At 37.0% G+C, this 13,395-nt stretch overlaps 1 protein-coding gene across 3 annotated transcripts in view; it reads left to right on the forward strand.

The window, feature by feature from the left end:
• LOC128695482 (glutamate receptor ionotropic, delta-1-like) overlaps window positions 1–12,327 on the forward strand; it is a 17,451-nt gene extending 5,124 nt beyond the window's left edge. Inside the window, exons 4-12 of one of the 3 annotated variants that reach the window (XM_070095598.1) lie at window positions 1,467–1,666; window positions 2,528–2,656; window positions 2,894–3,059; window positions 3,760–3,998; window positions 4,910–5,094; window positions 6,939–7,175; window positions 7,748–7,926; window positions 8,986–9,148; window positions 11,691–12,327. In XM_070095598.1, the coding sequence (XP_069951699.1) occupies window positions 1,467–1,666; window positions 2,528–2,656; window positions 2,894–3,059; window positions 3,760–3,998; window positions 4,910–5,094; window positions 6,939–7,175; window positions 7,748–7,926; window positions 8,986–9,148; window positions 11,691–11,708 (1,516 nt within the window). In that variant the 3' untranslated portion in view covers window positions 11,709–12,327. Of the gene's footprint in view, window positions 1–1,466; window positions 1,667–2,527; window positions 2,657–2,893; window positions 3,060–3,759; window positions 3,999–4,909; window positions 5,095–6,938; window positions 7,176–7,747; window positions 7,927–8,985; window positions 9,149–9,263; window positions 11,386–11,690 lie in introns of those variants that run through there. The other 2 variants (XM_070095597.1, XM_070095596.1) reach the window with 2 other exon arrangements.
• The last annotated feature ends 1,068 nt before the right edge of the window (window positions 12,328–13,395 follow it).

Genomic DNA, 13,395 nt, shown 5'->3' on the forward strand with positions numbered 1-13,395 from the left:
TGGATGTGTTCAGTCCATCAATCTTGATTGATGGACTTAACACGTTTCCTCAATAAAGACACCCAAGAGTTGCACATGTGTCTAATTTATCAACATTCTTGAGTGCACAGGTAATCTCAAATGTTGCTCAGTACACTTAAATTTTATATTTATATATAAAAATAAAACTCGGTAAGCATTATTAGACTGAAGGTCAGTCACAGGACTCCACTCCGTCCTGATCAGAAAACTACCTGTATTTAAAACGTCTATTTACAACGAATATTGCTTAATCTCATTTAGCGCTGGTGCTCAAACCACGGTGTTTCCATGCTGTTTAAAAGCCACGGTGTTTCCATGCTGTTTAAAAGCCACGGTGTTTCCATGCTGTTTAAAAACCACGGTGTTTCCATGCTGTTTAAAAGCCACGGTGTTTCCATGCTGTTTAAAAGCCACGGTGTTTCCATGCTGTTTAAAAGCCACGGTGTTTCCATGCTGTTTAAAAGCCACGGTGTTTCCATGCTGTTTAAAAACCACGGTGTTTCCATGCTGTTTAAAAGCCACGGTGTTTCCATGCTGTTTAAAAGCCACGGTGTTTCCATGCTGTTTAAAAGCCACGGTGTTTCCATGCTGTTTAAAAACCACGGTGTTTCCATGCTGTTTAAAAGCCACGGTGTTTCCATGCTGTTTAAAAGCCACGGTGTTTCCATGCTGTTTAAAAGCCACGGTGTTTCCATGCTGTTTAAAAACCACGGTGTTTCCATGCTGTTTAAAAGCCACGGTGTTTCCATGCTGTTTAAAAGCCACGGTGTTTCCATGCTGTTTAAAAACTTGACCTAACTTTACGGTTCATAATTGAAGCAAATGAGAATACATTCTTGTGCTGGAATATTTAGTATAAATAAAACATACCTTATATACAAGTTATTTCTGGTATGTCTAAATAACTTTGGCATTATCAGGAACACTTTTAATCTTCAAACGGATCTCGATTTTGGATAATATATTTTTAACACGACGTCCGTCTCCGACCTTAGTAGCTTTGGGACCATCATTTATTTAGCACCTGTTGTGTCAGAAGTGTGTGGATATCACATTTCAATTAACCCTCCGAAGTACACGAACCCACCCTTCCTTCAAAGTGCAGGTACTGTACTTCCCGCCTCCAGGACAAGTCCGGCTAACCGGTTTTCCGAAATCCCTTCCTAAATGTTATAGTGCTATCTCTCCAACAACCCAACATACCAGAAAGTCCTCGTGTCCCATTTAATTTAAATCTTCCATGCATGCCGGATGCTCAACCTCCATTATTCTTCTTTCTACCTTTTCAATCTTTCCAACACGATATTATATATATTTTTAATCAACGTGTTCTGCTCCATTTTTTTTAACAGCCAATCCACATCAACAATTCTTCCTTCGCTGTCTGAATTTGATCCTCCATAAACAAACTTAAATGCAGAGTATAATGTGACCATAAACTTCAGGTTTCTAGAGGCAGCAGCACTGTGGAAGAAAGCTGAGACCAGGGTGGTAGTGGTTGGTGGGAGGGTAGGAGTGAAGGATGTGCTTCTCCATCATAGTCTCCGCAATACTGTCCACGTCCACTATCTGGCCCTCCACGACCTCCCCCTCCACGACCCACCACGACACAGCTCAAATTTCAGGAAGATCTTCAGAGAAGAAAGTAAACACACACACACACACACATTATAAATGTATGTATGTATATATATATATATATATATATATATATATATATATATATATATATATATATATATATATATATATATATATATATATATATATATATATATATGTATTTACATTAATGAAAAAAATGTATCTTTAAACGTATAAGAGAAAATTTCAGAAAGGACTTAATTTTAAATGAGTTCTTGCTAATTGACCAGTTTTACATATTCGGCACGACATATATATATATATATATATATATATATATATATATATATATATATATATATATATATATATATATATATATATATATATATATAATATATAAACCGTGACTGGAACAATGAACAAATAACCCGCACATAGGAGAGAGGAGCTTACGATGACGTTTCGGTCCGACTTGGACCATTTACAAAGTCACACTAACAAAAATGAAAGGAGGGAGTATATATAGGCCAGCAGACAGCGACGAGACTTCCCCGTGACTTAGCCTGCTTTTTTACCCTTTTTCCCTTCTCCTCATTCCTCTTTCTCCTTTGGATTTTATTTCCTCTGCCTTGGGTTTTTTTTTTTATTTCCCCCATGTGTTTTTTTGTTCCTACCCTTAGAGGGCTCCTGGCTCCCTTGCAGTGCTCCTCCACTTTCTTAGTATTTGACTGACTCCCACACTACTACCTCTCTTGTTCCGTTTCTGTCAGCTGGCCTGTATATAATCCTTCTCTCATTTTTGTTAGTATGATTTTGTAAATGGTCCAAGTCAGGCCGAAACGTCGTAAGCTTCTCTCTCCTATGTGCGGGTTATTTGTGTGTGTGTGTGTGTGTGTATGTGTTTAACCTCTGCATGTAGTAACAGAGAGTGGCGGTGTGTGGGTGTACCGTCGGTGTATGTATTGCAACAACGGAGAAGCGGACGCACGACTCATCCATCACTGGGTCCTCACGCCTACACTTCAAGACACTTCACATCTCTTCCTGGGTAAACTATTCGTTATCCCAAAATTTTTGCTGAAAAACATTACATCTTTCCCTAATTCAGTTGTGGAAATATATAATTTACATTTCAAAATATTTTCTATTTACTTTTCTAATGTTAAATAGTTATGCATTATTAATGTTGCTTCACTTGAAATTTAGGAAAGACGAGCACTTATACATTTTTTTACTTAACGAAGTGTACTAATTAAAGTTCAAAGATTACATTTTACTTCACCAGATGAAGAAAGAACATTGATGGGCCACAAGCTGCGGATCGTTGCTGTGAACAACTTTCCATATACTGATTTTAAGTTCGACGTCAATGACCCGGGTGGTATAATCACAATTGAAGATTCCTTAGACAAGAGATTGATCAACACATTCGCAGCCGCTCTTAATTTCACGTAAGAACAGTCCTTCTTTCTCTCTCCCTATGTGTTTTGTGACGTAATTCTCTTGTATTTGTTGCTTCAAGCGTCGAGTCCAGCTCCTGGCCTTAATGGCTTCAGGCCATCTTAGCTTCGTGGATCTCATCATAACAATTTTTAAGCTGTGTATGGAGTCTGTTTCCATTTCTACAATTAGGTCATTCCGTTTTATATGCTCCTCTGGCGATGTGTTCGGTATTTTGGTCACTCCTAGGTTTTACTCCTTGAGTGAAGTTTGCAGCCTCTTTGAATTCGTATTTAGATTTTGGCCTTCATTTCCCTTTATAACATTGCATTTTCTAGAGAGAAATTTCAGTAGCAAATTGTCCGACAATTCTTGCAGTGTGCTGCAGATCCAGTTGTAATTACTCATCGTCTTCATTTGCTAATTCTTTTAATGTCGATCACATATGCTAAAAGCAGTACTAGTGTCGGTACGGATCCGTGGAAAACCTTACTTGCTATACTTTTCTGTTGCCACTTCCTAGACGATCACTTTCTCATTCAGTGTTCTTTCCCAATGTACAGTAGTGACTTTTCTCATCCCTGACTGCTGCTCAAGTTTTCGGCCTCCTCTAGTATATATTTACATTTTTGTATGTGTGCCAATCATGAAACCAGCACAAATACTCCCATTTATTTAATGTAAATTACTTCTCCATTGTTTCGCAAACAGATATGAGATTAGATCTGAACCCGAACAACAGTGGGGTCTGCAAGTGAACGGAGCCTTCACCGGGATGATGGGACAGCTTCAACGTGAGGAGACAGACTTGTGCTCCACAGCTGGTCCCTCACCAGAACGTCTGAAGGTCATAGAGTTCCTCAGGATGTATCCCTCAGACCAGATGACTGTGACATCTCTGAAGCCTTCACTGTTACCAGAAAACTTGTCGTTCATAAGGCCATTTACAGGTATTCATTATTCTGAGAAAAAATGCATTTAATAAAATTTTCATAATGTCTTACCTGTGAATATTTTATAGTACATATTTGCATTTATAAAGCCTTTCATCGGAATAAAGAAAACAACCACGGTAATATCTTTATTCAACCTTTCCTTCTGTCAGGAATAAGGAATAAGATCTTTCTTTTAGAATAAATTTTCATAATTTCCATTATTTTATTATTATTTTTAAATATTCGCCGGTATTCTCCCGGCCCGGGCCTTTTCCAAGTGGTGGCCCGGCCTTGGCTCCCTCTTTAGGGAGTGACTGAGACCTAAGTCTCCCATGGGAGGAGGCACAAGTACCTCCTCATCTTTGGGACCAACTGTCCCCAGGCCTAGCCACAAGCTAGGCCTCTCTGGTCTGTCATCCCCGCCCCAAGGAGGCTAATGGGAATGACAGTCTTATGAGCTAAAGGCTCGGGCTCAGGCACCTACCCTACCCTAGAAGGGTTAGGCATGGTGTCGATAATTTCCAATATACAAGCACTCCTCTTTTGTAAACACTATCTTGTTTCTTCATGTCTCAATAAAATTATGTTCCAAACACTTAGAAACGATTGTTTTTATACATATAATGAAAGACAACTTTTATTTTCTATATTCCTGAAATAATTATATTTTTTGATAGTGATCATCAGTACAGTATGTAATTCAGATTATTTTTACAATTTTTCAAAAATCTTTGAAATAATCTTAAAGGATACTTACGTGCTTCTCTGCTTTTTACAGAACGCTAACTCTTCATGTTCTGGAAAATATTTTATATTACTTTATGGGAAATGTATTCCACATCATTATATATTTTCTATAGTAGGTGTTATTTAATTATTGTAAAAGATTATTATAAGAGGCTAAAGCTGCGTATACTCTTGTGAAGGAGAGTTGTGGTTGGCAGTGCTGGTGAGCGTGGTAGTGTGGGGCATGATCCTGTGGCTGCTGCAGAGAGCGTGGCGGTGGGTGACAGGTGGTAATGGAGTCAAGTTTAGCGCTGCATTCATGTACTGCTGGGCTGCCCTCGTGGAACAGTCACTTCCTGATCCGCCAGTTAGTGATTCAGGAAGAGTAAGTATATCGTATGAATTTGTGTAAAACGAAAAACTATTATGATTCGTTAAGACGTTGTGTAGTTTTAAAATTAGGTTAGATAAATACATGAGTGGGTGTGGGTGGGGGCGAGTTGGACCTGACTAGCTTGTGCTAGTAAGTCTGATGCCGTGCTCCTTCCTTAGGTGAATGTGACCTGACCTAAGTTGGGTCATTGGCTTAAGCCGATAGGAGACATGGACCTACCACGCATGGGCCAGTAGGCCTGCGGCTGTTGTTTCTTCTGTTATTCTAATGAGAATTTTGGCCAGCCACGAGGCTCTTATCATTCTACTTAGGGTTTTGGGTGTCCAGCTTAGTGAAAATGCTCAATTTGACCAGAGGTGCTGCCATTGTTAATTCCATGACTAACACACCAAATTTCCACGAGCATTTGGTTTATTGATTAGATATTGGTGATTTTTTTTTCATATAAATTTTAACTGCTTTGTAACTTCTGTAAACATGGCAACATTTTTCTTAGTTTTTGATAATAGAAAACGGAAGAAACTACATAAAAAATCAATATTATTGTTAAACATTCCAGTCGTTAGATATGCAATATTGATGGTGTTTTTATATTTTACTCTTCCAATATCACGACAAACCTTGTATTTTACCTATTGTTAATTTTGTGATACATGTGAGAATTGATTGAGAATTCGTGAGAATTTATTGATCTGTGAAAGCAACTGTAAGTCTTCACAAGCAATGGCTTTAAGACACATGCATGATGAATCTAACTGGAAACCGACTGCCACTTTATCATGCACCATCAGCAGTTGACTACAGACTTACTTAACATAACAATTAATTAACGACATACTGTAATGAATCACATTAATATCACTATTATCTACCACTTTATAACCACCTATCGCCAGTTTGGTCATGTAATCAATTATTATATTCAATAACAAGCGGTGCAGATAGTCTAAGTTGCAAACTTCACAAAACCGAAAATATCCTCTAATGAAGGTATAAGGAGAGGAAGAGTTGGTGTGTGGTATGCTACGAGTATGTTAAATTTTATTCAGCATGTGTCACACTCCCATATAGGCTGCCTCCCGACCAGCGAACCTGGTGCTAAGGATTTAACGATAAGTAGAGGCCCCGTAGTTATATCAGAACCTCTGTTCTTCGGACAAGCCCGCCAAAGCTGTGAAGTATTGTAGTTCACTTGTGACACATGAATTGGCAAACTTGTCTGGGGCTGCTGGTTGTACACGGTGCATTCTCTGGCTCTTACATTACTGTCCATTTTGTACAATGGTGTACATTCTATAAATAGCGGCTTCTCTATTTGGTGAAGGAAATAAGTCATACTGCTGTTGAGTTTTGGTTTCTCCACTTTGTTCCCACTACAACCAGGTACGCAGGTCATATTACATCTGTGTTCGTAATAGAGAGCGTTTTAGATTCGATCCTATAAGGAGAACAATGGTTACATTCGTGGATCAAGCACTTCTTCACTACGCGAGGCACCCCTTCCTTGAAGGGGTTAGTCACTCTAATGGTGTTTTATAGCCTTTAAGGTGCTAAAATTAGCTGACATTGGTGGTGATGAGCTGGTGGCCACTGACGCGCTGAGGCCACAGGTTAATTTCCCCTGTGGGTACTAATACTGAGTGGCTGGTTTTCTGTTTGTCAAGCACTCTAGGGTAACCTTTATTTGAATGCCCATCTGTATAATAATAACTACAGATTAGATCTGTTTGGTCATTACTACTGTGTTAACTTTCATGTGTGACAAGTTATTGATATGTAGTTGCCTGGAACTGTTTCTGGTCGTCACAAAAGTGTACATTTCCTTTTATATTCAGATGTTGGTGATTTCATGGCTGGTGTTCTGTCTGGTCATCACTACAGGATACAGCTCATCACTGATCGCTCACATGACCATTCAAGGAAAGACAAAGCCTATTGAGACTTTTGAGGACCTGGCAAAGCTGATTAACTGGAAATGGGGCACTGAGCCCTGGCTCCTTAAAGGAATAACTTTGGAATATTTCTCCAAGCATTCTGACCCTATTATACAGCACATTTATAAGAATATGGAGGTAAATCCATTTAGTTTAAATTCGTTTTGTTCATATCGTGATGTTATATAGTCGTAATTATACGAAAAAAGCATCATGGGTATATGATTTCAAATATGTCATGCCTCTATTTACTCAAACCTCATGTATCAACAGAATTGTCGTGACTCAGGAAATCATTATAACACTACTGCAAAATACAGAATGGGTGGGAATCGAACCCATGGCAAGTAAATCCTTTAACTGGCAGGCCAGTGAGTTGTCCAGTGAACCATACCGTTCTAACAAGACTCATCCATATTAACCTCCCTATGGTGTAAAGAAATATATAAAGTTGGATGAATCTTATTAGTCCAATATGGTCCAGTTAACTCACTGGCCTGCAAGTTTTAGGACTCCCTTCCCTTGTTCGACATCATCTGTTTTGTGAACTGCAGAACTGGTTGTATGATATATTGGAAATACAACCCAGTTATGCCTTTCTAGTGGGGAGCCTCGTCGATAATGAACAGTTCTTAAGACTGACAAATGACATTAATTTTGAACTCCACTGCATGTACAAATGCAATAAAATGTATTTCCTGGTCTTTCAGAGAGTATCCATGAGAGAGGCGCTGAAGAAGATATTGCAGGGCCACTATAGTTTAGTTACAGGAGAGAATAACCTCTTCATTACTATCGCCTCCTACTACACTGACTCCCACGGCAACACACCATTCTTTATCAGCAAGAAAGGTGTCACTACAATGGCTGCTTATGGATGGGGTTTTAGGTAAAATTCACAGCTAATGTAATGGTCTAACAGACTTGTATACGTCTATGATGTAGATCTAGCTGACTTATGCATATCAATTATTTTGTTTCAATAGACTCGTTCATGTCATTTATGCTGGTGTACGAGATTTAGTTTTCACTGTAATAATAATATTGTATTGTCCTGAGACTCGTACTGGATTTAAGACTCCAGGAAACTTCTGGCATTAACAATGATCTCCGAAGCTATCTCGTGTATATCTACGGCAGATGCCAAAAGTACCTTTTGCTTGTCGGAGTTGATCTTATGTTCCAGCCTCGCAATGCAGCTTACCCAGTGAGACTAACAATGGTTGTTATTAAAAATACTGCAGTATTCATCACTGGGAATCGAAATTTGTACATGTTCTCATTTCCGGTCTGTGGATATAAAAGGATGAAAACTGTGTACATTTATGGCGCTAACTCACTTGTTGCACATCAGCTGCTGAGTATGCAAGGAGCATTCCATGTCTGGTGTTTCTTAAATCTGTAATTTACATTTTTGTTTTTACAGTAATTCTTCATGAGAACCATTATTCGATAAATTGTCTGTGGCACGATTATTCTTTGGTCTAACAATTTGCTATGTGATGCTGACACAATTCATTCTCTTAAGCAGCTTATATTAAAACTGGTGAGTATGAAGATAGTGTCAATGGTTTGTAAACGAATTGTATATTCTCAACTAACAAATTAACGACAACAATGAGCTCTTATTATTTGCAAAATACAGTTGACCCTCGAATTTAGTAGTGCCTTTTCTGTATGCAAAACTATTTTTATCTATAAAATGTATTGTTTGTTAATATTTTGGGGCGTCTTGAATGGTTTAATTGGATTTACGTTACTTCCTATGGGAAATATTAACAAAATATACATTTTATCGATAATAAAAATAGTTTTGCAAACAGAAAAGGCACTACTAAATTCGAGGGTCCACTGTATACTTATTTTATTCTTCTGCTGTCAATCCTGTATCCAAGTTTCACTTATGTCTTTTCATGCGTTTCTTAACATATATATTTTTATCATATAGGAAAGGCGTACCGTTTTACTCACGTTTTCAACATCTTTTGTCGAGACTGGAAGATGCTGGAATTATAAAATACTGGACTGAGGACGTGAAAGCCAGACGTGTGAAGGAGAACAAGGCAGCTGCTGCCCCCAGTCCTCAAGTTATTCTGGAGAACACTCGAACGGTAAACATTTCCAGATACTCTTGATTATTCTCCTATACTGTACAGCGTTTTTAAAATTATGATATTCATAAGAATATAATTCAAACACATTTGTGATCAAGGAAATTTTCTGCAGAGTGACAAAGAAGTAGTGCTTGGGATGCAACACCTGCAGGGCGCCTTCTACCTCTTGTTCCTGGGCTCCTCCTTTGCTTTCCTGATCCTTCTGTGGGAGAACCTCGCCCACGCCTTCTTCTCACTCTAGTATCTCTCACAGCATTGCCAGACCTCGGGGTCAAGAATGATGCGATGGGCCCCAGCGTCCTTTTGAAGCTCTGGAAGGGTGTCACGCCCTCAATATTTTTACTGTTAGAATATATTTACTGAGAGATTCACATCTTTCAGAGTATGTCTGATCTCCAACTAATGTATTTCAGTATACTTGATGATAGTATCTATGTCAGGCTTAATGACCCTTGTGTATGCGATAAGACATAACCATTACAAATTAACTAATATATATTACACTTTTCTTTATTTACATTTCTTTTCTAGGCTATCAAAAACATGACAGCTCTAAGCGAATCAATTTAGGTATCGACATAGAGCTTATATAGACCTGCAATACAAGGCGTATTTTAGCAGTTAAACTTCAAAACGAAAAGTGGGACGAAATTGTGCTGATTTATCGTTAAATACTTCACGAAGGGTAGTGAGTCACTCATGAAAACGCTTAAGGAAGAAATGCTCATAAGAATCTTATGTTTTCTGGAATCTAAAAATGAATATTATTAATTCACACACACACACACACACACACACACACACACACACTACACATTCATACACACAAACACAAAAATCAATTACACAATTATTTTAGACGCACGAAACAAAAGGAAAGGTTTACAGTGACGTGTGAGTGGGCAAGCAGGAAGTGCGCGGAACTTCTCCCCTATAAAAGAGCCTTGCTGGCTCTTCCGGAGCCATTCACTACCGTGGCACCTGCCAAAAGTAACCACACACTTGGAAGCTACTACATAAGGTAACCATACACTTTGAAGCCACTACATAAGGTAACCGTACACCTGGATCCCAGTGCATCATTTAATCGTGTAAATGCATTACAGTGTACGTATTGCTGGATAAATCTCATGTGACAATATATGAGAGCGATCTTTCAGACAAATGTGGGCGAATTGAGGAAGATATACTGAGTGCAGCTAGTGACAATATTTAGTACTGTATATTTGCATATAATTTTATATAGTATTTTGAGTTTGGCCTTCAAAATTGGAGCTCTTGCATATTTATAATTCGAGGTTTTTCTTTCTTGTGTATACTTCTCTCGAAATTATTAATTATACCTGCGAAACAACATGCTCAAAATTATCAGGTTCAGTCATCGAGAAAAAAACAGATGTTACCAATTTCACGATTAGTGATAAATGAAACCTCGTGTACAAAGTCCACTGGGACGTCTGCGTTGACCATAGTAGAAAGAGGGCGTCTCACAATACCCTTGAACATCGGTGACCACTGAGCATCGGTGACCCCTGAACATCAGTGATCCCTGAACATCAGTGATCCCTGAACATCAGTGATCCCTGAACATCATTGATCCCTGAACATCAGTAACTCTTAAATATTAGTGACGAATCTCACCTGTTTAATTCTCCGGGATATTTGTCCTGAGCTCTCAGGCAGTTGGTCAGGGCGCATACATTAGTTCCTTGGCTTGTAAAAAACCTTTATGGTTATGGTGACTGAGCATCTGGCTCTGTTTTCTATTGAAAGTTTCTTTTATCTTCAATTCCAGCCCAAACTGGGAAATATTTTTTTTCTGTCTTCCCGAGAAACAGAGCTCAATAAATAACAATAACACAGTGAGGAGGCGCATTGGTTCGAAGAAACTGTTTGTGTGTGTGTGTATATATATATGTCGTGCCGAATAGGCAGAACTTGCTATCTTGGCTTAAATAGCAACGCTCATCTTGCCATATAGGACAAGTGAAAATTTGTTTATGCAATAATTTCGCCAAAATCATTCTGAACCTAATGAAAAAATTATATTTCACTGTGTTTGTTTAGTATTAAATTACTGTAAACAAATCTAAAATATATTTAGTTGGGTTAGGCTAAAATAAATTATTCTTGTTGTAATAAGGTTAGGTAAGTTTTCTAAGATTCTTTTGGAGCAAAATTAAAATTTTTTACATTAACATTAATGAAAAAAATATATCTTTAAACGTATAAGAGAAAATTTTAGAAAGGATTTAATTTTAAATGAGTTCTTGCTAATTGACCAGTTTTACATATTCGGCACGATACATATATATATATATATATATATATATATATATATATATATATATATATATATATATATATATATATATATATATATATATATATATATATATATGTATATGATGGAACTTTTAAAGTTTGCGTAATAAGTTTATATATTAAAAAAAATAACGTGTATCAATATTATTGTTGCTTTAAAGGGCCGCTTATTTGAGCATGCTGACCTGTGTTACTTGTGTTTACTGTTTAACAGAGTCAGCCTAATGGATAGGCGAATAAACACGCCAGCCGTGTTAGCTGAGCGAGCGAGGATCGTGAGGCTGTGGCTGGGAGGTATGCCAGCTCGGGAGATATCCCTAGAGAGTGGAACCAGCCTCTCCACAGTGTACAGGTGGATCCGTCGCTGGCGAGAGTACGGAACGCTGGAGACTCGACCCTACCGAATAATGCCACGATATGCTCCTTGGAAAGCCAGTTCTGGAGCTCTCACCTGCACTTTACCGTCCGCTGTTACCTGGGATGATTGTCTCTCGCTTCCTTGGACTCTACTGCATATTTATGGAAGCCGATAACTACTCGATTATAATTTATTCCTCAAAATATTTGCATTTAGTTACCAAGACGCAGCGATATAATGAAATGCTTTTAAACTAATGTATATGTAATGTCACAACTCATTTATATTAAGGCTACAAACTGATTCCGGTACATAACTGGTTTAGCAGAAAACCAATTGTCTTCTTTATCCTTAAAAGTCTGAACATGATCTATATACTTTCCTTATGTCACTAAGAACCTACATATATAATATAATATAATTGTAAATTTATCAACCATTATGTAATATGCCTCTTCGTCCGTAAATTAAAAATGTTTAAACGATGATTGCAAAAACAGAAAAATCTTTCTAGAAAATGTAAATTAAAAAACAATAAATATTATATTACGAATGTATTATTCGTATCCTTATATGCAAATAGCAACTGCTCTGGCCGAGACTCGAGCCCTCAAGGTTTAACACGCCACCCTTGTAGGCTGTCAAAATTCAAGACGCTCTAAACCACTGAACCATCAATGTCACATACAACAGGAGTCTATTAGCACTAGACGCCACTCCTGTGTATATATATATATATATATATATATATATATATATATATATATATATATATATATATATATATATATATATATATATATATGTATATATATTTTCATATAGTCGGACTTGAGTCCTGGAAATGGGAAGTACAATGCCTGCACTTTAAAGGAGGGGTTTGGGATATTGGCAGTTTGGAGGGATATGTTGTGTATCTTTATACGTATATGCTTCTAAACTTGTATTCTGAGCACCTCTGCAAAAGCAGTGATAATGTGTGAGTGTGGTGAAAGTGTTGAATGATGATGAAAGTATTTTCTTTTTGGGGATTTTCTTTCTTTTTTGGGTCACCCTTCCTCGGTGAGAGACGGCCGACTTGTTGAAAAAAAATATATGTATATATATACGTATATATATATATATATATATATATATATATATATATATATATATATATATATATATATATATATATATATATATATATATATATATATATATAATGTCGTGCCGAATAGGTAAAATTGGTTAATTAGAAAGAACTCATTTATAATTAAGTCTTTTCTAAAATTTCCTTTTATTCGTTTAAAGATATATTTTTTTCATTTGTTAATGAAAAAATTAATAACTTTGTACCAAAAGAACCTTAGAAAACTTACCTAACCTTATTGTAACAAGCGCAATTTAATTTATCCTAATCCAACTAAATATATTTTAGATAAGTTTACAATTATTTAATAATAAATTATGAAATATATTTTTTTTCTTTAGGTTCAGAATGATTTTTGCGAAATTATTGTATACACAAATTTTCGTTTGCCTTATTCGGCAAGAAGAGCGTTGCTATTTAAGCCAAAAA

The sequence above is a fragment of the Cherax quadricarinatus genome, chromosome 50 (assembly GCF_038502225.1).
Source record: "Cherax quadricarinatus isolate ZL_2023a chromosome 50, ASM3850222v1, whole genome shotgun sequence".
Classification (NCBI taxonomy): Eukaryota; Metazoa; Arthropoda; class Malacostraca; order Decapoda; family Parastacidae; genus Cherax; species Cherax quadricarinatus.